The 26,513-nt window shown below is 45.8% G+C and overlaps 1 protein-coding gene across 1 annotated transcript in view; it reads right to left on the reverse strand.

Annotated features, from left to right (window-relative positions):
* GAS6 (growth arrest-specific 6) overlaps window positions 1-26,513 on the reverse strand; it is an 86,078-nt gene that overhangs the window by 29,726 nt on the left and 29,839 nt on the right. The window contains exons 3-6 of the mRNA XM_006851553.1: window positions 19,336-19,360; window positions 16,865-16,927; window positions 7,837-7,959; window positions 6,316-6,438 (exon numbers count right to left, since the gene is read on the reverse strand). Of these exons, the coding sequence (XP_006851616.1) occupies window positions 6,316-6,438; window positions 7,837-7,959; window positions 16,865-16,877 (259 nt within the window). The 5' untranslated portion in view covers window positions 16,878-16,927; window positions 19,336-19,360. The remainder of the gene's footprint in view (window positions 1-6,315; window positions 6,439-7,836; window positions 7,960-16,864; window positions 16,928-19,335; window positions 19,361-26,513) is intronic.

A 26,513-nucleotide genomic window follows, 5' to 3' on the forward strand; every position in this document is an offset into this window, starting at 1 on the left:
GGAACGAACCCGATGCCAGTTAACAAGAACAACCGCCTTTCAGAGTTAACCACTTATTGGCTCAAACAACCTTTCTTAAAAATAATTTAATTTCTGGCAAAAAGACACACATTGAAGCAAATTACCATTGAGCCATGTGAACTCAGTAACATTGGTGACATCTTTCCCACTGGCTCAACCTTCTCGTTACTTCTTCTGGACTTGTTTGGCCTACATTCACTTAGCTTCATGGACCCTTAAACTTCTCAGCTACACTTTATAGTTCCTGGGGTCCCTTGGGTCCTTTTGAAGTGCAATAGTTAAGGACGACATTCTTTTTCTGAGGTAAACTTTTGTCTTTTAAATTGAACGATGGCTTTACAGAGGATACTTTTGTTTCAAAGTTTGAAGCAGCAGTTCAGGAGTTCCACCAGTAAGTATGGAGTCTTGGGGGTCTCTGAAGTTCTATGTTTTTCCCTTTTTATTAGGATTCGTCCATTGATCAAACAACTCATCTCTCCCCTAAGCTGCCCGGAGTGGGCCTGGCTGTCCATGAACTGGGCACCCATTCTTTCATAGGTGGAGGTTTAAGAACCAGGCCCTGGGACTCAGTTTCTATCATTCTAACCACACTTAGGTGTCACCGAAACACCAAAATGTTAATAAATCATGCTGTTGCTTTGTACCAACGTTTCCAATTCATCTTACTATACTGGCAAATCACAAATACAAAAACCCGGTAGTTAAAAAATCAACAACAACAACAACTTCCTACATTGACTAAAGAAATGTCAAGAAAGTGCAGTTATTACTTTAAATATCACACAACTCCTCAGATGGGAAAAATACAAAACACAAAACCTCTTGCCTCAATGCTTTTCATTTATAATTTCATTGTGAGGGCAGATTCCCAAAGTGATTGAAACATGAAAACTAAGATGTCACTCAGTCACAGAAAGAAGCCAATACAAAAGGCATTTGGCATTTTACTCCCAAAGAATAAATCGAAGCATCTTACTGAGTCTTACTTTTACTAAGATTGATCTGCGGTGATTTCCTCAAAACAAAAAATCTAACTCTTGATCCTTCTGAAGACAAACTGTCCATCCCTGACCGAGCAGTTACAATTAGGTGTGTCCACCTTGTGGCACAAAGGGTTAAGTGTTCAGTTGCTAACTGAAGTTTGGGTGTTCGTGTCCATCCAAGGGCACTTTGGATGAAGAATCTGATGTACTTTTGAAAACCGTGGGAGCACAGTTTTACTCTGACACACACGGGGTCACTATGAGTCGAAATATAGTCTTTACAAATCTGTGTGTGTTAACAAGAGGGTTTAGATAAGGACCAGAGCTCTGGCTGGGCCTGTGACCAGACACACAGAAACCAGCCGCACCGGGGTGGCACCACCAGGCAGAGCCCCAGGAGGCCGGGGAAAGCACTCACGGCTGCTCAGAGCAGGGGCAGGCCCGTCCTCTGGGCCTCTGCCTCAGCAGACAGCTCAGGGCCCCTGCTTGAGCTGCATCAACAATCGGAAGCCTCTCTAAGCTGGTCAGTGATAGTACCAGCAGGTGAAGCTGTTTGGATTCTCACCATGTAAACAACTTCTTGATGGCTGGTCATGCCCGGGCAGGCAGGCAGGCAGGCAGGCAGGCAGGCAGGAGGGAGATGGTTTTGGACCCTCTATCCATTCCCCAACGCGCCCCACCCCACCCCCCTCAGCTGACTATCAGACAGGTCAACCCTATCAGATGGGCCACCATTGCACAAAACATTCCTAATTTACAGTCAACTGTGGCCTTCTGAGGAGCTCAGATCTCTCTTAACTGCCCTGTTCTGATCCCTCATGATAAGATCCTGCTACAATGACAGAAAAGATCCCAAAACCAGTCTTTAGTGGCTTGATGGGGACAGATAACCTAGCTCCTGACATTCCTGAGCCAACAGCCAAGAAGAGCTCCAAAAGAACTTGTCCCCACAGGCAGAGCATCATCTGCCAGGCTTCGGAGAGCAGACCTGGCCACTGCTGGCCCCACCTCAGGGAGATGCCCTAGACCAGCAGCTACCATGAAGCCGCCTCGAAGGAGAGCAGTGCTCCACAGTGTTTTCAGTGGCTGGTTTTGAGGAAATCAGCTTCCAAGCCTTTCATCTGGATCTCCCACATTTGGGATAGCATTAACATTTACACTACCGGTGGGCCCTGCCTTACTTAGACCACGGGTCCTTGCGTGTGAGCGTGCACCAGAACCCCGTGGGAGACAGGTTAAAACACAGATTGCCAGGGCCCCATCTCCAGAGTTACTGATTCGGGAGATCTGGGAACAGGCCTGAAAGAATCTACACTTTACACAGTTCCTAAGGCTGCCTCACTGGGACACATTAAGAACCACTGAGTTAGAGCAGAGCTCAAGGAAGCTCCCAGAATTGTGGGAAATTCTCTACTGGCAGGATCCTGAGTGAGACTTGCAGCCTCCTGAGCAGGCCAGGGGCTGGGTCACTGCTTCCACAAGACAAACAATGGGGTGAACCATGAAATGACCAGCACTCCCACCCGGCTTTATCCAAGGCCCCCATCTCCCCTCTGAGCCACCAATGTTTTGGTACTACTATGGGAGTCCTAGGCACCCCATGGACTCCGGTAATGACAACTACAGGCTGGGAGGGGGCAGGAGGCCTAAAATTGTGCCCTGGGCCTCTCCCCACGTCCTCCCCTGCCCTCTTGTCAACTTCTATGACCCCGGCCAACTCCACTATCCCAGCCTTCATTCTCACCCTCCTACCAATTTGTAGAAGTCAACAGTTAACTAGTGACCGCAAACAACCACAGTAACAACAATGATACAAGAAAGCCGGACACAGTGAGTGCAGGAAATACTTGTCAAGCTCCTCTCAGAAGGATTTCATGACGGAATACTGTTGGCACTGGGCATGGAAAACCTGTCTGTCAATGACACTATATATGTACTGTTGCAAAAGGTCTCCTGCCAACCTCGAAACAAAGCGCCGACCCTACATGCAGAGCCCTCAGCCTGGGACCTACCCCTTGGGCCACCATGACAGCAGGTCTGCTTTCCCTGAAAGCCAGGCAGTCAAGCTGGCCAGCCCACACTTCTCAACCAAATAGCCTGGGACCTCCAGCCCAGTCCCTACTTCCTGTCTGTTCTGGCAGCCAAGAAAACCATCAGACATAATTCACAATAAAACATAAAAAAAAAAAAAAAAGGATGGACGAAAACAAGAAACACATGGATAAGTGGGTGATATAACACTACAACATATATATATATATATGTTACGAATCAGGCTGCGAACCTTAAGGTCTGTGGTTCGAAACTACCAGCCGCTCCGCGGGAGAAAGATGAGGCTTTCTACTCCCGTAAAGATTTACACCCTCGGAAACCCTGTACAGGGTCGCTGTGGGTCGGAACCGACTTGATGGCACTTAACAACAACAAATATATATATATATATACATACACACACACACACACACACACGAGGGCTTCAAACAGATTGTGGACAAGTGGAATTAAAAAGAGGAGTGATGAAGACAAGAAACCCATGGACAAGTGGGATAAGTGATGTTATAGTGAAGGGATTGCAATCAGTGAGATGAAATAAAATGATTAGTTGAATGTAAAAGAAAGAAAACCATTAGAAAAGTAAAGGTCTTCAGCTTCTGACTAAAGGGCTCAGCCTTCTTACTCTGCTCAGAGACATGCCGCCTTCTAAAAGTTCTGTCCTCTTCCTGGTCACCTTGTCAAGGACTCCTGATGCTCACTTGTCCTAAACGCATGTACCTAAGTTCTGGGGTTCCCAAGTGGATAAGAGATGACTATTGTTAGCTGCTGTTGAGCTGGCCCCTGACCAGTGGTGGTGCTGTGTGCAACAGGACGGGCACGCTGTGATCCTGGCCAGGGCTTCCACTGACAGCTTTGTTTGCAACTAGACCTCGAGGCCTCTCCTCCTAGTCCATCTTAGTCTGGAAGCTCCGTGGACATCTGTTCAGCATCCTAACAAAACACACGTCCCCACTGGAGATGGGTGGCACCTGGGCTGGTAACTGAACCATATCTCTTGCATGGAAGGTGAGAAGTCTACAGTGAGGTTTGTGGGGGGGCTTGTGGTTCCAGGCATGCCCAGAACCCCTGAACAGGCCACCATGCTAACTAACCACAGTGCCTTGAAGCAGTGGCCTTGGGACAGGCAGAATTGGCTCTATTGCTAGAATCCCACTAAAGGTGAATCAAGAAAGACATGCTGCTCTTTCTCTAGGCCTTAGCGCCATCTTGTTAGAAGTCTCCGAGCCATGAGAGCCAAGTGGAGGAAGAAGCAAATGAGCAGGCTGAAGCGTAAAAGAAGACGAGGCAGAGGTCCAAGTAAAGGCTAACGTGTGCACCCACGGAAGCCACAGCAGCAGGAATGCGACCCAGGTGCAAGGTGACTATGTCCAACTATCTAGAACTTATGGCTCAGTGGATCTAGAACTTCCATGAGCATTCAACGAACGCTGTGAAGAGCTGAGACCCACCATGCTGTACCAATTCAGTTCGTTTTGATCCTTTGCCCTGGACCTATGATATTCTGCACTAATTCTGTTCTGTTGTGGCTGAATGTAACGTGCACAATAAATCATCTTTTCTGTATTAGCTGAAGAATTAAAAGAAAGAAAGAAAGACACGCTGTTTTATTATTTTGTGTAGGGGGTGGGGTGGGGATGTCAGCAGGATTCTAGATTGAAAGCGCCAAGTACAGAAGGTCATAATGAGGCAACCATTCCTTTCACTGGCCTTGTTGGACCACCTGAGTGCTCCACTTCTAAAGGTTGGTGGGAACAAATTAGAACACAGCACTGATGATTAGTGAGTCAGAGGAAAACCATCGGAGGATGGATTAAAGCGGGGGTGGGAGGGTGGGGGTCTGCACTCTGGTAGCACAATGAAGTCACCTGGGAGCTTGTGAAACTACCAGCTCCAGGGCCTCCATCCCCCAAGACAGTCTTGATTTTACAGGTCTCCGGTGGGGCCTCAGCTTCAGTAGCGTTTGAAAGTTCCCAGGTGATTACAATATATCACCAAGCATGGCAAACCACTGAGTTAATGATGTCTGATTTCTTTCCTCTGCAGAGAATCAAAACTAAGTGATGTCTTAATGATTGGCTTCAAGCAATAGTGGTGTGAGCACTAACCACACGTTACATGATTTCTAGACATTGTCTTATGGAATCAAATGGATTCAGCTATGTCCTGAAAAATTTGTGTCAGCTTGGCTGGGTCAGGATTCTCAGTGGTGTGGCAGGTGTGATGAAGTAAACATAGTATCCTTCTCAGGGTGACAGACAATACCTATACTGTGCTCATAGCCCTGATCCCATGTAAGGGGGATTTCCCTACATCACCTTTTAACTTAGAAGAGATCAAGGAGATAGGACCATCAAGGGAGAAGAGCATGCGTGGAATGTGGAACCCTATCCAGAGAAACAGCAACACCAGAGATGGAGGCAGAGATGGGGACATGGAGAGAGGGAGCAGCTGAGGGCTCTAGACTCATGGAAAGAGAGGGACTGGGTGTTGGTGGCCAGGAGGCAAGTTTGCAGAATGTGCCCTTTGGTTATTTAAATGATTATATATTCCTGAGTGTTTCTGTTTACATCCTCCCTTCCCCTCCCCCCCCAAAACCCAGAGGGAACAGAAGCAAATACTGTTGAACGATGATGCATGGAGGAGATTGTAATCATTGCAATGAGATGATGAGTGTTAAACCGATGTTCTCCCATGTAAACCATCAATCAATTCACAATAAAAGCTTATAAAAGCCTGGTACAGACACCTTGTCCCCCATGTTCCCTGCCTATGCTACCCCATGCAATGCCCCAGGCTTGCAAGATTGCACAAAACCAGCTGCCGGTGTGTCAGGTGGCTTCAGTGTCACTGGAAAGGGAGCTAATTCCTGTGTGACTGCCACAGCCCTGAAACACGCCAGGTACGTCTTAGCTCCCCTGGGTGCAAGCTCCCTCTCCTGAGTTCTGAAGAATGGCCTGGTGAATCACGTGGATGTTATGGTGCTAGAGAACGGCTCCCTGGGACTGCCGACATGCCTGGGCATATGCCCACTCTGGCAGGCTGCCCTTCCCTTGCTCCCCACCCCCCCAGAACCACAGGAACCCAGCTGCTAGGAGCCTTTTTCAGAGGAAGCAAATGTGACCTCCAATGTTGGCAGGCAGAGCGGTGCAATTGCCAAAACCATAAACAGTAGAAGGGAGGAAGAGAAGGGGAAAGAGAGGGAGCTGAAGGGTGCCCCGGTTCCACATCTGAGTGGGTCCTAGCCCCAGGACCTTACCTTCGCAGGTCCTGCTGTCGGAAGAGAGCGTGTAGCCACTGTAACAGGCACAGTGGAAGCTGCCCACCTTGTTGTAGCAAATCTGATTGCAGCCCCCGTTCTGGTGAATGCATTCATTGACATCTGGATGAGATGACAGAGAGGGAACACAATGGGGTCACATCCTCAGCTACTCGGGTGGCATGCAACAACACCCATACAGCATCTCACAGCGCCCACTCCTCAGATCCCCAGACACCACTCATTTCTTGTGTGAAAGGGGAACACCCCTCAGGATTTCCTCAGGAGACAAGTGGAAGGGCTCTGGCCAGCGCACTGTGGAGTTGAGGGCAGAAGATACAAGGTGACCCCTTGGGCACCCACTGAGCTGTAGCACAGGCCCTGAGGATGAATCAGCTCTGCAGACACCCAGAAACTGATAACCACGGACCCATTCCTCCACAGGCCACTGTGTGGTGTGGGCTGATCATGACTTCCCAAAAACAAGTGCCCAGGTGAATTTCCTGTGGTAGAGTCAACTTCTCCAGAGAGGAACGAAGGTGCCTCCTCTTCAGGGCAGAGGTTGCAGTTACAGGCACGGTGAGGGGTCTGGTCCGCAGGCCAGTCTCCACCACAGCCCCTGTTCCCACCTCAAAGGGTCTAGAGCTCCTCAGGGCTTTAACCAGGCCCTAGGATAATTTTCCTGGCCTGTTTATTTATTTGTATCAAAGTTGCAGAATCTAATCTTATCAAAGATAAGATGACTTCCCTCCTCTTTTTTCACTGGTGGAAGTTAAACCAACAGAGATAGAATCAGGCTTCTTGATGGAGCCAAGGTTGCCAGGATCCTCTGTGGTGACCCTGTCCTTTCATGCTACGGCCAGCAACCAACAAACAAGGGCTGCCCAGCTGACCTTAATGCATGGGGGTGTGGCCCCGTATGCTCAGAGCAGAATGGCTCCATGATGCTTCAGAAGCACATTTGGAAGCTCCTTCTTCCAAGACACCTCTGGGTGGGTTTGAACTGCCATCCTTTTTGTCGCCACCGAGGGGAACTACTTTCCAATCATGTTTCTAGAGAGGAGCCATCCAGTTCCTCCCTCATTCTCTCATGAAGCTGGCTCTGCTTCAAGCAAGCCTCCCATGACTACACCATTCACCAGGCTTCTGGAGCTAGACGACCCTAGCATCTCCCAGGATTCACTGAAGGCACAGGTTCTCGGGAGAATGAGAGGCTAACAAGGCTTGGGAGATCTGTGGGTCTGCAGACATTCTCCCAGATGAGCAGAGGCCACTTACTGAGGACCCTGATCCCAGGAGAGCCTTGGGGCCAAAGGTCACACCTGCCTGCTCCATATCTCAGGTAGAACAGAGGCTGTACAGGCAGGCAGGGGGACAGGGCCACAAGAGGGCCTCAGCCGTCCCACAGAGAGAATTGTTATAAGTGTGCCCGCCCTAGTCTGTCTCTCTCTCTCTCTCCATCTCACATCACAATGGAAAAACAGACAGCATCTCCACCTTCAAGCAGAGAGGCAGTTTTACCTTTATCACAGTATCGGTCCCCCCAGCCAGCTTTACACAGGCAGTAGAAGTTGCCCATTAAGTCTTGGCAGGCTTTTGTTCCCTCCTTATCACAGGGGTTTGGAGTACACTGATCAGGCAAATCTGAAACAAATCAACAAGACACACACACACAAAAAAAAACAAGCAAATCATCAGAAAAACCTGTTCCCAATTAGCTTCCCAACTTAACTCGGGCTGGTGTGGTGATGGTGAGCAGGCAGGGTCGCGGCTTCATAATGAGGCCACCCAAGGGGACAGCCTGCCACTGGTAAGAAGATTAGATTGGGAAATGCCAAGGCAGGTCAGGTGCACGCCGACCATCTCCTCTGGCACTGGCCGGTCCTGTGTTGTCTCAGAGTTCCCACCTCTCTGGGGCAGGAGGGAGTGCGTAGGAACAGCTTGGCCAGGTCGCAAGGCCCAGTTCCAGGAAAATTCAGATAAGCTGGGAGGCAGAGGTCACTGCCCACTCAGGGCAGATGGAGAGCTGCTGCCTCCACAGCATTCTGAGGGAGCTGGACTAAAGCAACAGGTCTTTGGTTGGAAGGACCTCCCAAGCAGCAAGTAAATAGAATCCCACTGGCTGACCCAAGGGAATGTCCAGACAAATTCAAAACATTCCATCATTTCCAATGGTAACGTCTCAATTTTTCCCAAGCCTGGTCCGGGGCTGCCCATTCACCACTCCCAACCAGCCCATTAACCTTTCGGAACATTCTCTCCAAAGGGCTTGTCCCTGGCTCCGATACCACAAGCCTTCCTTTTCCAGGAAGGTACCTGCTTGCCACAGCTCTGTGGAGAACACAGCTCTCAGGCTGAAATCCCCACCTGCTGCTTGCACTTTAGCAGGAGGGGATCTTGTGAGGCCTGTTTGGACATTAATTTTCTGATTAACACCTTGTTGTTGTCAAGTCAGTTCTGACTCATAATGACCTGTATATAATTCCCAAGGAGTGTCTGTCTGGTGGGTTTGAACCACCGACCTTTCAGATAATTAACAAAAGATGTGCCATTTCAACCATCTCCCGAGGTATAACTTAGTAATATTAACTATATTCAAGGATCCCTGGTAGCATAATGGATTACTACCCGGGTTGCTAACTGCAAGGTCGTCAGTTTGAATCTACTTGCCGCTCCTTGGAAGAAGAATGAGGCTTTCTGTTCCTGTAAATATTTACAGCCTCTGAAACCCCATATAGGGTCTCTATGGGTCAGAACCCGCTCAACCACCACCACCATGTGGTGCAATTACTATCCTTAACATTAACGGTCACCACATTTCCCATCACCCTTAACAAATCTCTCTTTCTGTTGTTTTAGGGCAGGCTTGCTCCTCTTGGTTCCACAGCTGAAACGAGGACAGCATCTCTCTAAACAATGATCACCCACAGGGGGGCAAGCAAAGCGGGTATCCTGAGTAGATCGCCAATCATGTGCATCATTTCAAACTGTTGTTTGAAGGGTCCTATGGTTAACAGGGAGTGGCGCTGTGGGTTAATGCTCCAGACTGCAAAGTTGTTTGAACCTCAAGGTCGGGGGTTCAAGCTCAACAGTCGCTCCTAAGAAACCCTATACAGGGTTGCTATGGGTCGGAACCAACTCAACGGCACTTAACAACAATAACACGGTTAAAGAGGTTTAACCAATGGAGTGGCTTTCCAAAGAACTGTTCAGATGAGGAGGAGCGTCTCACAAACACAGCTGATGTTTCCATGACGTAGAACCCAACAGAAACAAAACCACAGAGACAGACAGGAAAGTTCCCCTGAATGTGACAATTACGTCATCCTCATAAGTTTAGAGTTCGAAAGGACTGGCGATAAAGAACTATTCTTACAAGCGGAACTCAAAGAATCTTTTCATTCCCAGTGGTCACTGTAAGAGAAGCAGCGGGCATGGAAGGGGCACAGAAGAGCCTAGAAGGATGGAACACGCTAACAAGACAGCCGCATCTCCCATCGCCACCAACATATCCAGTTTAAGTTGGAACACTGTGCGTATCTTGAAAGGAGACCTGGTGGTACTGTGGTTAAGCATTCGGCTGCTAACTGAAAAGCTGGAGGTTCGAATCCACCAGCCACTCTGCAGGAAAAAAGATCTGTAACTCTCACCCCATAAAGCTAGCCTAGGAAATCCTACGGGGCAGTGCTCTGTCCTCCAGGGTGGTTATGAGTCAGAACTGACTAGACGCCACCCATTTAGTGGTAGGCTCAATCTAGAGAAGGAGGTGTTAGTGTTTGCAGACAACCACAACGGGTCTGTATCATTCTTGGAAGGCTCCGGAGCAGCCCTGAAGAGGGAAGTGGTCCAGCCGGGTCTCAGGAAGGTGGGGTGCTATCGCAGGTGTAGGGATTACAGAGACAACCTGGCTTGCAGGTGCAGTGACTAGCTGCCAATGTTTCCCAGAGAATCTTTCAGCAAGTGAAATTATTTCTCCGGATGTCTCTAATTAGCCTACTCAGACATTTGTCCAGCCTGACCTCTCCGCTGGATGCCCACTGTTGAATTGCACGAAATGTTCCCAGCCATTGGCTGGTTTCCTCTGTCTCCTCCTTTCATTTGGTTTGCTTTTGCATTTGCTCTTTGCACTGTCTGTTCAGAGGTCCTGCTCAAGGGTGAACTCTTTTCCTGCAGACAATCAAATAGCTCTGAAGGATTCACTGCATTTCCCCTATATCTATATTCTTCCTTTCTAAGTTGTCCTGGTGTGGCACTGTCGGATAAGCACTACCACAAGGTTGGCAATTCAAACCCACCAGCTGTTTCTTGGGAACCCTATACAGGGACGCTTGCAGTCAGAACCAACTTGAGAGCACTTAACGACAACAGCTAGAATTGTATAGAAACACTGGCTCTGGAAGGTCAGGATTTGACATCCGGGTCACCTACTGTAAACTCATCTGTGGTCACTAAGTATGTCCCATGGTGTGTAGATCTTAACTGAACTGGGAAGCCGTTATAAAACTCGGTTTTGTTTTGATTGCTTTCAGTTGAGGGCACTAGGTACATATTCCCGGCAGTCCTCAAGTCTGTGGTCACTCAGGCCAACTGCCTGCCAACAATCACAGTCCTCGGTAAATGGCAAACAAGGTAAGGAAGTGGAAGAAGAGTGATTGCCCAGTGTCCTGGGCATTCAGGGGTAAGATGCTGGGCCAGCCTTGGGGAGAGCAGTGGCTAAACCCAAAGCTACATTCAACTTTCTTTAATACCACCTTACAGTCATGTCAGAATAATTGTTTTCCCGAGGAACCTACGCATCCACTTCTAACACTGGCTCCAAATTATTCTTGCTCTTTTGTACTTAGTAGGAAACCAACGCACAGAAACATTAAGTGACCTGCCCAAGTATTAAAACTTCCCATTTTTCTTTATACTTGGTAGGAAACTAAGAGTTTCTTCATATTTTTTATGAAACAATAGTTGCTTCATATTTTTTTTCTTACGTGGAAATGTCATCGTTGTTAAGTGCCTTTGAATCGGTTCCAACTCATAGGGACCCTATATAGGACGCCCAAGGTGGGATTTGAACCTCTGATCTTGTGGTTAGCAGTCCAGTGCTTATCTCATGATGCCACACCAGGGCTCCTTGTAAATGTTGTTGTTGTTAAGTTCAGTCAGTTCCGATGCATAGAGACCCTGTATCACTGTATAGAGTTTCTGAGGAGCAGCTTAAATAACATAGTCAGTTAGTAGCTTTTCAAAGGGACCATCTGATTCCAGGGGTAACTGACGGTGGATGGATTCGCCAGTTTCTCCTTTCTCTGTCTGCCCACTACCCATGCTCAAGTATATGTTTCAAGGCATCTGTTGAGTCCATATTTTAAAGAAAACACTGTCATTTGGAACATCCCCAAGTCAAGACAACGGGGTCTTTTAGAATAACATCTGTCTTGGCAGCAGGCTCCCGATCATCTTTCGGAGGAAACACAGTGAAGGTTTGTTGGGTGGGTACTCACCACTAATTCATGACTTCATTTTTTAAATGACTGATGTTTCAAATCTAATGCCAAGTTTGGAAAACACAGTATTTCCACTACAATGTTTACTATCAGCAAATGAATTGTTGGTAGAGCGCGCGCACACGCACACACACACACTCTCACTCTCTCACTCACTCACTCACTCACTCACTCCCAGCTGGGTTTGGGTAGTACCTAGGACAAGGCACAAGGAAGGTGAGTGAGTGAATTACTGAAATTCGAAATGTAACCTCTTCTCATTGGCTCAGGCTCAACTTCCGGACTCCACTGCACTTTCCATACCCTCCATCGCAATTCCACAGAGTGGGCATCCAGCTCATCAGAAAACTCCATCCCCACCAGCCTCCATCCTTTGGACAGAAGGGTCATGTCTGTGAAGCGCAGGCTGCTAAGAGTATCTGCATCCTTGTCTTGCGCCTGAGTAGCTGAACTGGAGTCTCCTCTCGGCTTTTCTTTTTGTGACCTCTCATTGGTGCTTGTTTTGTGCAAGCTACAGCCAACAAAACACTTGCAAGTGCAGAACCAACACAGTGTCTTGATGTATTTTTAAGACACTTGCATAGTTGTGTTTTGGAAGGTGACTCTAAAAGCCGGTTATCCTGAAGTCAGTAGGAACTGGGTCTAGCGATCCAATCAGAGTCATAGGGAAGTGAAGAAATGGGAGGAGGGAATTATACACCTGACAAAAGCTACCAGGCGAACCCACAGGTAGAATCACTTGATTCCTTCCTGAAACACAGTTCCCTTGGCTTCTCTTTTCATGTTGCCTGACCTCTGGCGTCGTCTGTGTCCACAGGGCACTTTGGGAGCATGAAGTACTTGGTTACAGAAGGGCCTGGAAGGGTAAAGTCGCATCCATAAGCAGCATTAGAGAAATGAAGCGAAAGGACTCCTGATCTCAGGATGAAGACACAGAGGAGGGATTCTTTGTTATTGTTGTTAGGTGCCATTGAGTCAGTACCGACTCACAGCGACCCTATGAGTCTTTGTTGTTGTTAAGTGCCGTCGAGTTGATTCTGATCCATAGTGACCCTGTATAGGGTTTCCAAGGAGCAGCTGGTGAGTTTGAACCACTGACCTTGCAGTTCAAATGGCTCTGCAGTCTGGTGCATTAGCCCACAGCACCACACCAGGGCTCCTATGAGTCGTTGTTGTTGTTGTTGTCAAGTGCCGTCGAGTCGATTCTGACACATAGTGACCCTGTATAGGGTTTCCAAGGAGCAGCTAGTGAACTTGAACCGCTGACCTTGCAGTTCAAACGGCTTTGCAGTTTGGCACATTAACCCACAGCACCACACCAGGACTCAGTCTACCCTTTTATCAAACAGACAGGAAAGCTGAAAATCAGGAGAGCAGTGACTTTCCCCAAGATTCCCCAACCCACTGGTACCAGAAGCAGCAGTATAGGAACACAGGTTATTACCATGACCACCCGCCCCCACAACCCCCTCTCAGCAAAAATGACCCCAGCCGAACCCCGCTGTGCACTGGAAGTTTCAAAGATGGTGTGTATTTTCATGGGTAACATTTGGTTAAAGGTTTCACATTGTTTAGTAAGTTTGCTCATAAAGAACTGCTGAGCTTCATCATGATGTCGTCTTGAGTGTCTACACTCTGTCTCTTGAAAAATCTTGGAGGCAGGCTGAAGGCCAGACACAAACTTCTACCAGGGCGGAGAGTAGATTTGCAAAGCAACAAAATTTTCATGAACTTTACAGCATCAACCCCTAAAAGGGCTCACCCAGCACTCCTTTCATTTCCGTACTCCCCTTTGTGTGGGCTCAAATGAAGGTGGAAGGAACATATTATATATCTAGAACATATCAAGAAGCCTGTCTGACACCCAGCAGGTGCTCAGCAAAAGTGATGGGGAAAAAGTTGACACATTCAGGACATAGAACCTTCGCAAGGCCCCATGGGCCACACAGTGAATGAGCCATCTTCTTGGCACACCCCCGAGTGGCCTCCCTCTTTGGCAGAAAGATTTCTGAGTTGAATGGCTGATCTGTGCCCAGACATGGGGCCTCCAGGCTGAGAGCTGTTTAGGAGATAAAGGATTTATCTTGGCCTCAGCAAGAGGCTGTGTTCAAGGAAAGGGAGGAAGGAACTGGTGTGTTGCCTCTGGAATGGAATGTGAACCATTTGCTGACTGCCAAAAGAATGCCTTTCTTGGTTATTTTTGCACCCACCCCCACCCCCAAATCTCAGGGTAATGACAAGTTATAACTGGGACAACATATTATAATACAGAGCCCTTTGTTGGTGCTGACCAAGGTGAAGAAGGCAAAGATGTTGCCCCCCATGATAGACCTGGGGAGGGGGGGGAGATTTAGCAACCACTGCACTCACTCACTGCAGGCGTGAAAGCTGCTCTGTCAAAGTAAACCCGAGAAAGCAAAGGAACTGAGAAAATCCACGCCCGAAAAACCAACGTCAAACACTTCCCTTCATATCAAATACAGATGCGACAAGAAGAATGTTTTGTTTTGCTTCGAAATGTTAAAAATGTTCATGTGAAATGAAGGAAACAAAAACTGAGGTGATTGGCTCATAGATATTAAGAAAAGAGAAAAATTGTTGAGGTAGACTACGATATACTATGAAGAAAGGCTCAGAGATCTACTTCCAAACATCAGCCAAGAAAATTCCTGTGGATCCCAACAATCCAATCTGCCGCCCATCCCAGTGATGGCACAGGCCTGGCTCCCCGGTGCTTTGTTGTTGTTGTTGTTGTTAGGTGTCATCGAGTTGGTACTGACCCATAGCGACCCTGTGAACAGCAGAACGAAACACTGCCCAGTCCTGGGCCAACCTCACAATTGTTGCTATGCTTGTGTCCATCTTGTTGGGGGTCTTCCTCTTTTTCTCTGACCCTCCACCTTACCAAACATGTTATCCTTCTCCAGTGACTGGTCCCTCCTGACAATATGTCCAAAGTATGAGAGATGAAGTTTGGCCATCTTGGCCTCTAAGGAGCACTCTGGCTGCACTTCTTCCAACACAGATCTGTTGGTTCTTTTGGCAGCCCATGTAGCTTTTATTACTCTCCTCCAACACTGTACCTCAAAATATCAATTCTTCTACGATCTTCCTTATTCACTGTCCAGCTTTCGCATGCATATGAGGTTATTGAAAATACCATGGCTTGGGTCAGGCGCACCTTAGTCCTCAAGCTGACATCTTTGCTCTTCAACACTTTAAAGCTGTTGACAATTTCAATCTTTTCTCCTTTGATATGAATGTTGTTTATTGGTCCACTGGTGAGGATTTTTGTTTTCTTTACATTGAGATGCGATCTATACTGCAGTAAGTATTTAAGTTTTCTTCACTTTCAGCAAGCAAGGTTGTATCATCTGCATATTGCATATCTCCTGTGCTTGGGGCTGTCTTAAGGAGCTAACAAGAATGTATTCAGTACCACTGTCCCTGTCAGGGTTTGGTTCGTCCAGGACTCCACAGTCAGTTCTTGACGTTGTTGCCTCTATGAATGGCTAGGTGGGCCTTTGGGCTCAGGTGGAGGCCAGTGCTTGAGCTACATTTGGACTCATTAGTTGCTAAATCCATGTGGGAGTCATGTCTGACTTCCTCTGGCTTCACAAGAGGGAAAGAGAATCAGAATCAAAATCTGCTCAAGGCCGATTCCTATGAAGCAGAGGTCAGACATGTTTCCACCCCACAACCTTCTTTACCCTAGTCTGACACCAACCATCCCTCCCACCACACTCTGCTTCACATCAGGGTTCGATAATCCACTGCAATAGCCACATAGAACTCAAAAATACTCACAATTGTGGGATTTATTAGGGGAAATGAACAGGGTACAATTCAGGATCAAAACCAACTGAGGACACAGCAGTTCTCCAGTCAGGGACGCCTCCTGTCTGCCGTACTACAGGCAAATCTCACTCTTGTCCTGGGCCTCTCAGTCCTGTGGCCCCTTGGCCTCTGCCCAACTTTCCCCAGTCTATAGGCCTAGAGCTGGGACCTCTTCTATCTCTGCTGTTGTCTATTATTGTCTCGTGCTCCACTCATGCTTTTCCTTCTTGATGGTTCTCTGTCTGTCTCTACTTCTGAGGTGGCTCCTTATAAACCTAACTGGAGAGCAAACCAACCAATCACAGCTTTAGAGTCCTGTCTACCTTATTTGCATGGTCACAGCCAATCACTTGATGAGAATTAAGATAACTCCCAATAGGAAAACCACATCAAGTAAATTCAAGGTACCACATTAGAAAATTAAGAAATGATCTCTTTAAGACCACTACCTTGATGTTCACAATAACAAAGAAGCAAAGACCTGCAGCTGCCCCAGGAGCCCCACAGATGACTACTTTATAACGAATGAAAAACATATAAATCTGCTTTAAAATATTATTCCTGTGATCCATTTAGCTCAGGTTTGTTGACGGTGCCAATCCAAGACAATAGCTGTTGTTTTGTGCCATGGAGTTAGTTTCAACTCAGAGAGACCCTGTACAGGGTTTCCGAGGCTGTAAATCTTTATGGAAGCAGAAAGCCTCACCTTTCTCCCACGGAACAGCTAGTAGTTTCGAACTGCTGACCTTGCAGTTCACAGCCCAATTCGTAAGGCTATAAAGGCACAAAGTGGCTGGCTTACATGTTTTCAAGGGGAATTTTAGTTTCAGGGGGAAGGCAGAATCCCACTGAATAGTTTTCAATCTTGTCTAGATGGGTCTGATTAAAAGAGATGGGGAAAACAAGTTGCTTGCCCAGGAACCATCAAGGCACTTTAACCACAAAGGGAACAAAAACACTAGGGAGATATGTAATCCTTAGAATAACCAACCATCAAAGTCCCAAAGGGTTAATGAGTAAAGAAGGAAGAACAGAACCAGGAAACAGAGAGGAAGGGGAATAATGGCGCGTTAACAGTGTGGGAACTGCAACCAATGACACAAAGCAAATGTGCATGACTGGTTTACTGGAAAACTGATCTGCTCCATCCACTGTCACCCAAGTCACAATAGAGAGTTCAATTTAGAAAATAAGACGAAAGGAGACAGACTTACCTTGAACACACATACGAAACTTTGGGTTTTTGGTATATGGAGATCCATATTTATTAATGCACTCTGAAAGAGAGAAATGGACGGTGTCATCATTTATCATTTGTCAACAGACAGAACAGACGTTAGAACTAGCGTTTCAGAATGTTCTGTCCAATTTGACTATCCACACGGGATACTATAGAGTCCTCTGGGTTTAATCATTTAACTGTTCTGAATACAGAAGGTTTTCTCAACGACAAACAGGAAAATACCTCAACCAAAACGGAAAAACTACCATATATATGTTACCGCATAGCATCTACAGCTTCTCAAAAGGATTCCTCCTCTTAGTGCACAGAAAAATCACTGAGGCTATTCATTGAGTTTTGTCACTGTTTCCTGGAAACTGTGCCCTTAATTCAAAAGCGAATCTGTTCACTGATGGTACATGGAGGAGATTATAATCATTGTAATGAAACAAGGTATATGATTTGTTGGATGTAAAACATGATGTGCCCTGTAAACTTTCACTCAATCCACAATAAAAAAAACTTTTTAAAAACAAGCGAATCTGTTTTGGAGAACGTTTCCTCCAAGTTATCTGGTATCCTGGAAACAGTCTGACAATGGAGTTCTACGTGGATTCCTGGGAAAGGACGGCTTGGGGTTTTGAACATGTGCACTCAGGGATGATGTACAATTTGAAATTGTATAGACTAGATGGTGAGCCACTTCATGTGTGGACTTTAGTAGGTTACTGCGGCATATCCACACACAGGCCAACATTAGTTACATGCAACAGAACAACCCCCGCCTTTTGCCATCAAGACCCCCTCCCCTATATATCCAAAGAAACTGGGCCACATGGAGGGTAGACACAGTAACCAACACCTCTCCCCTACATGAAGCAGGTATCTCTTGCACTTTTCAGAGCCAGTTACTGATACATTTTGCTTGTTGCCAGAGTTTGGACTCAGACAAGGTACCTCTGAGAGGGCCCTAAGGCAACAGAAAATTTGTCAAAATGCACTTTACAAACTTAAAAACAAAAAACGTCAGAAACATATTGCTATTATTATATATATAAGATGCATCCAAAGAACTTTTAAGTTAATTGTTGTTGTTGTTAAGTGACATTCAGTCAGTTCTAACTCAGAACAACCCTGTACAGGGTTGCCAAGAAAAGACTGGTGAGTGTGAACCCCTGACCTTGAGGTTCAACTCAACCTTGTGGTCCAGCGCATTACCCCACAGCGCCACCAGTGGTTCCTAGTACAGCCCAGAGTCCTAGGGTGGTTCTTCAGGATAAGCACTCGATCACAAGGTCAGTTTGAACCTCAAGGTAGGTGGTTCCAATTCACCAGCCGCTCCTCGGAAACCCTATACAGGATTTGCTATGAATAGGAACCGACTTGCCGGCACTTCACAGCAAACAAGCGTAGCCCAGGCCCCTCTTTCAGTCAACAAGGTCAAAACTATTTTCATGATAACACAACAAACCAGGTGCCATTGAGTAGACCCATGTGCGTCAGACCAGAACTGCGCTGCGCAGGGTTTCCAGTAGCTGATTTTCCTGAAATAGATAGTCAGGCTTTTTCCCAAGATGCACCTGGGTGGGCTAGACTCTCTAGAACATTAACCCTTTGAAACAGCCAGGAACTCGTTTTCTCTCTTGTTCTCTAACCAGCAAGGAGCAGTCTGTTCCAGAGACTTGTTGTTAAGTGTGGACTCACAGCAACCCTGTATAGGGTTTCTGAGGAGCAGCTGGTGGGTTTGAACCGTCGACCTTGTGGTTCAAACTGACATTGAGGTCCAGTAGTTTATCTGACAGCCCCACACAAGAACTCCAATCCAAAGACTACATGGCACCAAATGGCGTCAGTGCTTTGATGGTTACTAGAATGTTTGCTTGTGCATTCTTTTGCACAAGATTTTTCAAATTAAGTGAAAAATAAAAAGACTTTTTTAATAAAGCAAACACAATTAACACAATCTCCATTAACAAAGGTTGGATTGATTGATGTTTGCCATAGTACAAATGAAAACTAGGAACATTAAAAAATCAGCACTTCAGAAATCCTATGGGGCTCACGATGAGCTGGAAAGGACTCGACGACACTTAACAACAACACATCAACTAACATCCTTTGGGGTCCTCGATCATTTCAAAAGTGCGAAAAGTCCTAAGAAGTTTGAGAAGCAGCGGGCTAAATCAATCACATTGATAAACAATAAATTAGGTTTGAAATCAGAGCAGACAAGAGACTTACACATGCAGGCTGGTTAAGCATTGTGATCTTTAAAACCTGTGTCTGATTTGTACCTTATGGTTTTAAAGATCACAGGTTTTAAAGATCACAATGCTTAACTAGCCCCACAGTCACTACAATTAAAGCTATCGTTCACCCAGGAATAATTTGGTAACGGAATTTTGACCAATTCATGAAACACATACTTTAAATCAACTGAACAAAGTAGTCATTTGAACTTACCTAAGTATTTTGGGTAAAAATAGTTCTGTGGAAAGAGGGAAAAAAAAAAAATAAGGTCAACAGTTTACTGGTACAACATACAGCTTCTTAAACAACATGATTAGTAGTTTGTTCATTAAAGCTCGGTTGTTCTTCCTGAGTACAGAAACCGTGACTATCAAAGAAGTGGGACACGCCAAAGATGGGAGAATCTCTCCAAGGCTGAACTGCTGAGAAGCAAAGTCAAACCGCTCAGAAATCCATTTCTGCTGCGTAGATCACGGCGCTGAGGGGAGGACGTCAGAGACAGAAACAAAGGCAGGCAGCTGTGTTGCTGCAGAATGATTTTTTTTTTTTTTTTTTTCACAAAGCTGACAATGTAACTGTGAGACTAGATTTTCTGTAAGAAGCAAAAAGTAATGTCATTTATAGCCCCTTAGAAAGTGCGGATCAGTATGCTTGCTTGGAATCCGTCCCAACTGGAAATGACGTTCTGGTTACTGAAGACTTAAGAGCTCCCGTAGAAATGGGAACATCCGTATTGCTGGGTGTCTATTAGCATTGGTTGGACTTACTGTATTTGGAAAACAAATACTGGATGAACCACAGAGATTACAGACGAGGGGTCTTTTACCCAGGAATGCAAATTTTAAGAGGTTCATCCATCTTATAAGGAGCTCTGGGAGCGTAGTGGTTACGAGTGGGGCTGTTAACGTCAAGGTCAGCAGTTCAAAACTACCAGCCATCCTGGGGGAAAAAGATGAGGCTTTCTGCTCCTGTAAAAACTTACAGCCTCGGAAACCACGTGCAGCGTGGACGTCTTCCTTCAGAACCATGAGCTCCTGATCACATGCAACCTCTTGAAATGGGTGAACAATGGCCATTTCTTTTTGGTTCAGTTACTGTATAGAATGGAGTAAACGTCTCCATGGTGCTGCCACGAGTCTGAATCAGCTCAGAGCACTCAACAGGGGGAACAGCAAGGTTAAAGGAGTCCCCTCCAGGTCCGTTGTTCCGTGTGTCAGGCATGAAATAAAGGATGGGCACGTAGGGATAACCTCAAGGTCGGCGGTTCAAACCCACCAGCTGCTCCTCAGAAACCCTAAACAGGGTCGCTAGGGGTCAGAACTGGCTCAGTAGCATTTACCAACTACAACAGCATATATATCACAGTATATAATTTCATTTATATGTATTAGAAAATGCTAGTTTATATATAATTTATATATAATGACAGAAAATAGACCCCATGATTACGTAAGCATAGAGAAACTACAAAGTGACAGGAAGAAACTTTAGGGGATGATTGATCTTACTGAAGACTAAAGTGTGTCTCTCCAAAATGTGTATCAAAGTAAAAGCAGCTCCACCAATGAGCGTGATCCAGTTTGGAAATAAGGGGTTCGTTTGTCAATTCGCTCAGCCGTAAGCAGGGTGAGCACTAAACCTAATCACTTCTGAGTCACAAAAAGAACAAAATGGACCCAAACAGACACACAGGGGACACACATGAACACACACACACATGGGACACACATGAAGACACACACACAGGGGACACACATGAAGACACACAAGGGGACACACATGAAGACACACACAGGGGGACACACATGAAGACACACACAGGGGACACACATGAAGACACACACAGGGGGACACACACGAAGATGCACACACACACAGAGATATACTTTTAAGTCGCAGGAACCCCAGGAATTGATGGCAGTTATACTAGAAGCTGAAATAAAGGAAAAGAAAGTGACCAGAGCCACAGGCCCCTCAAGTCTAAGCTTCAACTGCATGGAAGGACTCTCTCTCTCTCAGTCCAGGAGCCCTAGCTGGAGTCTTGGTGTGGTGCTGTGAGCTAATGCACCAGACTGCGAGGTTGTTCATCTGAACTGCGAGGTTGGCTGTTCAGTTCATCTGAACTGCGAGGTTGGCTGTTCAGGCTCGCCAGTCACTCCTTGGAAACCCTATACAGGGTCGTTATGGGTCGGAACCGACTCAACGGTACTTGACAACAACACTCAAAAGATCAGCAGTTTTGACCCACCAGCCACCCCATGGGAGAAGGATGCCACAAACCTGTTTCTGTAAATGCTGTTAAGTGTGGTGAGTTGGTTCCAAATCAGAGAGACCAGATACAGGGTTTCCGAGGAGTCCTTGCTGGTTTTCAACCGCTGGCTTTGCAGTTTTTACCGCCAAGCAGTCCAGTGCTAACCCTGAGGCCCCATTCCAGCCTTGAAACCTATGGAAGTTCAGTTCTGTCCCTTAGGGCTGCCCTGAGCCGGGTACTGAGGTAACTTTCTATCAGCTTTTCATTCCAACCCTGGCTATATGCACACCTTTTAATCTGCTGCTGGTAACTGTTACTTTTATTATGAGACTTTGAAAGGGTCATATACTAGCACATGTTGTTGTTAAGTGCCATCAAGTCAATTCCCACCCATAGCAATCCTGTAAAGGGTTTCTGAGGAGCAGCTGGTGAGCTTAAAGTACCCACCTTGCAGTTCAAACGCTTTTTACAGTCTGGTGCTAGATTAACCCAGAGCGCATATAAAGGCATATATAGCATCTGGTTTGAACCGCAAGGTCGGCAGTTCAAACTCACTAGTTGTTCCTCACCCTGTACAGGGTCACTATGAGTCAGAACTAACTCAAAGACACTTAACAACAACAACATTCTAGGTAGCACTCAGACGTGGTAGTACGTGCTTGTGGACAATAATCAAAGTGCCTTACAAATGTCTGTGATGTGTTATCAGTTCCTGTGTTTCCCTCCTTTTCAAAATCACTGCTTTACAGTCATTTCGATTTTACAGAAGATCTACAGTACTGCCTGTTGTTGTTAATGGAAAGAAACTGGAAGGAGAATGCTTTTAGGAAAACAGGTGGAATGCGAAAGTAGCTTTCAGAGTTTGTTTTGTGGTCAGTTGTTAAAGCCCCAGACCTTGGAGATTGGCTTCACCAAGCTCCTTCCACGGGAACTACATTCAGCGTATCGCTTATGAACAGTATCTGTGAACATTGTATGTTAACATCATTGTAAGTTTTATGTATGTTATTTTACATTTATGATCTGGTAGTTTTGTGGGTCTATGAATGCTCAAAAATGTCCCCCATATAAATTAATGTTAACTGTTTCTTCACTTTACACCATTTCAGCTTAAGAAAAGTTTTACTGAAACTCTTTCAGATAGCTGGGGGAACCTGTACTTGGGCAAGGATTGTGCAAACCAAAAGTAGCATCCGTGGTAGAAACATACACAGCTATAGCTCTGTGCCAAGCTCCAGGAGGTTAGGGAAGGCTGGATCCTGAGTGTGAAGCCAAGCCTTCCAGAGAACTTTCTTGTGTAAACAAGAATGTTGAACTTCAACAACGAAACCAGCAGGATTTGTTGTGAGGATTCTGATTCTATTTGCATTTTGTAAATACATTTGCCTTTGTAAATATAGAAGGGCTAGTGAGGGAGGCTCAGCTGGGAAAGGAGTTTGAGGGGTGGGGGCTTCATCTGACTTGGAGTTTCAAATGAGATCTGCTGATTTGTTCTGAAGTGTTTGAATAAGCCAGTCTCCTCAGCCCTGTCAATAATAAAGTATCAAACAACTGAAACACACACAAACACTAGAAGACAAGCTAGATGACTGGGACCTCCTAAACATTTGACATTTATGTGCATCAAAAGGTTTCACCAGCAAAGTAAAATGAGAACCCACACACTGGGAATAAAAAAAATTAGCAATGACACATCAGATAAGAGATTACTGTCTGAAGTTATAAAGCACTTTTACACTTCAATAACAAGACAAAAAAATTCAATTAAAAAAGGGCCAGAGGACATGAACAGACACCTCACCAAAGAAGACGACATTCAGGCAGTCAACAAACATCTAAATAAAGGCTCATGATCACTAGCTGTTAGAGAAATGTAAATCAGAACACTCATCACCTTACTCCAACATTAATACCAACATCCCAGAAAACAAATGCTGGAGAGGGTGTGGGGAATAGGGGACCCTCACATCAGCACTGGCTGCGAACTGCAAGGTCAGCAGTTTACAGCGTCCCTATGAGTCACAACTGACTCCACAGCATTCGTCAACAACAGAGTGTAGACACATGGTAATCAAAAAGGAAAGGCAATTTAAAAGAAAAGGAAGGAAAAAAGAGGAAGGGAAAGATGTATATTTGTTTTCTAGCTAGGACAAGCCATTGGGAACTTTCCCATAAATTTAAGGGGAGAAAAATTAAGGGAAAGGAGAAAGAAAGAAAAAGATTGGGAAATGGACAGTAATGATCATTGTGCATTGTGGGGAATGTGCTTGGTATGGCTGGATTGAACAGTCAAAAATGGCTGAAACCACAAAATATATATTGCTACAATTAAAAAAAAAAAAAAGAGGCCATTGGAGCAAAGGGTCAGCCTGACCGGGGTGAGGTAGCATTGTGTGAAGGGTCAGCACAGAGACCGTGGGCCAGGGCACCAGGTTTGAAATCTCAACTCCACATTCAACTACATGACCTTCAGCCAACATCTGTTCCAGCTTCCTCTTCTATAAACCAGTGGTTAAAACAATAACATGGCCTTAGCCCAGTATTGATTACCCAATAAGCAAGGTGAGCATGGACTTACTTAGTAATTGGTTGTGAACAATTTCATATGTTTTTACTACATGAAGATTCTGCTTCTAGGTCTGGCTGGCATCATCTCTGAATCCACGGCATCTCCCTACAGAATCAAAGCCGCTTCCCAAATTTATAATCTCTGACAGGGACAGAGTAACTGCTAAGCAAGATAAGCTTATTGTTGTTAAGTGCCATCAAGTCGGTTGCAACTCATAGCAACCCCGTATACGGTTTCCAAGTAGTGGCTGATGACTTTGAACCACAGGTTCAATCAAACCAACCTCACAGGCCAATGCTTTATCCCAGGATTAGATGTGATGAAACCCATGTGATAGCTCAAAATACCAACTGAGAGGGAAGGAGTCTTCATTCCCTCTGTATACAAGGTAGATAGGGACGGGCAACTTAGACAATGGCTACCTAAAATGAGGGGGTGATAAAGGCATAAAGTGACTGGCTTACAAGTTTTCAAGAGTTTAGTTTCAGAGTGTGTGGGGGAAGGCAGAGTCCCCACTGAATAGTTTTCATCTTGTCTAGATGGGTCTGGTGCAGGGAGATGGGAATAAGATTCTTATGATTCAATAATGAGTAATTATTATCGTGCCTAACTGTGATTATTATAACTGTAAAGGTAGAAGTTTTGTAACAAAAGGGTGGAAGTAATCTTACAGTCCAGAAACACAGGATCCTAGGACCATCAAGGGAGAAGAACACAAGTGGAATGTGGGACCCTATCCAGAGAAGCAGCAACACCAGAAAAGGAGGCAGTGACGGGGACATGGAGAGAGGGAGCAGGTGGGGACTCTAGACTCATGCAAAGAGAAAGGCTGTGTGATGGTGGCCAGGTGGCAGCCTTGCAAAATGTGCCCCACCCCTTTTTTGTTGTTGTTTAAACAAATATATATCCCTGAGTGTTTTTGTGTTAAAAAAAAAAACAAAAAACCCCAAAAAACAAAATACCAAAAGGAATAGAAGCAAACATTGTTGAATGATGATGCACAGAGGACATTGTAATCATTGCAATGAAATGATGAATGTAAAACTGATGCTCTCCCATGTAAACTATCACTCAATTCACAATAAAAACTTTAAAAAAGAAAGACACTCATGTGAAACTTCATTACAGATTAGTAAGTAAACATAAGCACAAGTAAGCCTGTGCTTATCTCATATACTGAGGACTACACCTGTCTTAACCACTTGCGATCCTGCTTTTCCACCACCCATGTGTCAAACAGAATTTCCAAAAAGAAAAAAGGCAGCATCCCCTTCAAACTGGTCATCTGGTGAGAGTCCTTCCCAGGCCAAAGTATTTTTAGACCTCCTCTGTGGCAAGGGCTGCAGTCTGCAGGTTTGCTGAGGCTTTCCAGTGGTTACCACACTTTATCCTCTGAGGGCATACTTAACTGTTCAAAAATGGTTAAAAATCAAACCAAGTGTTTTGTCCAAGTCTGTTGTGGCATGTGGCAGGTATCAAGATGGAAAACAGCATGGGAGTTGTTTGCTTTGGAGGCATCAAGGCAAGAAAAGCCAACCCATCAGGGAAAAGCCCATTCTAGGACTGAAAGTTAAAGGGAACCCATGAGCAGTCGAGTTTGCTCTCTAGTGACCACCTGGGTCTACTTGTGAGTGGAAGTGAGGGAAATGCAGCAATGAAGACACAGGCTGAGTTTGGACATGTTCCATTGACATCCATTGAACTTAAGATGAAAGAGACAAGAGGAAGGGCTGGCTGGTCTGAAGTTTAGGAAGTTGTGTGAACTCCTGAGCCCATGGGCACTGACCTAGCCCATGGGGGCTAGGGCTGAGAGTGAAGGGGCCAGCTGGACTGAAGTGCAGGGAGGTGTGTGTGAACTCCCAAACTTGCAACTGGTACTCAATGATCTAGCTTGGATGACTAGTGCTGAGCTGACCAGACCCAACCAGGTGAAGATAAAGATGTCTGACACAGTGAACATGTGTAAACTGCTACAACTTGATGAACTCAGCTGTTGTTTATGGATTTAGTTGCTCAAAATTCCAACTGGAATAGAAGATTCTTCCTATCGAGGAACATGCTTGTCTCCTCAGTGGATTGGGTTGATAAGAGCAAAATAGGCATTGGCTATTAAAAACTGTGGTCGCAAAGATAAAGGCACAAAGTGGCTGGTTTACAAGCTTTCATGAGTGTGCTTAGTGTCAGAATGAGGGGGTTAATGTGGAATCCCCACTGAATAGTTTTCCTCTTCTCCAGATGGAACTGGTCAAAGTGTATAGAAGATGATGCTGACAGTATTCTATGATTCAACTGTCAGTAGGATTAATCATGATTGTCAAAACTGAAATTAGAAATCACGTAACTAAAAGGGGGTGAGGAGGTCAAGCTTTCATTGCAGGAATAGATGGTCCCAGGACCATCAAGAAGGAAGAGCAGCAAGTGGAGTGTGAGATCCAACCTAGGAAAGTGGCAACAGCAGAGATGGTGGCAGAGGCATTGGCATGGAGAGACAGAGCAGCTGCAGGCTCGAGGCCCAGGGACTGAGAAAGGCTGTGTACCTGCAGGCAGGAGGCTAGATTGCAGAATGTGCCC

Source organism: Chrysochloris asiatica, unplaced genomic scaffold (assembly GCF_000296735.1).
Source record: "Chrysochloris asiatica unplaced genomic scaffold, ChrAsi1.0 scaffold00029, whole genome shotgun sequence".
NCBI classification, from domain to species: Eukaryota; Metazoa; Chordata; class Mammalia; order Afrosoricida; family Chrysochloridae; genus Chrysochloris; species Chrysochloris asiatica.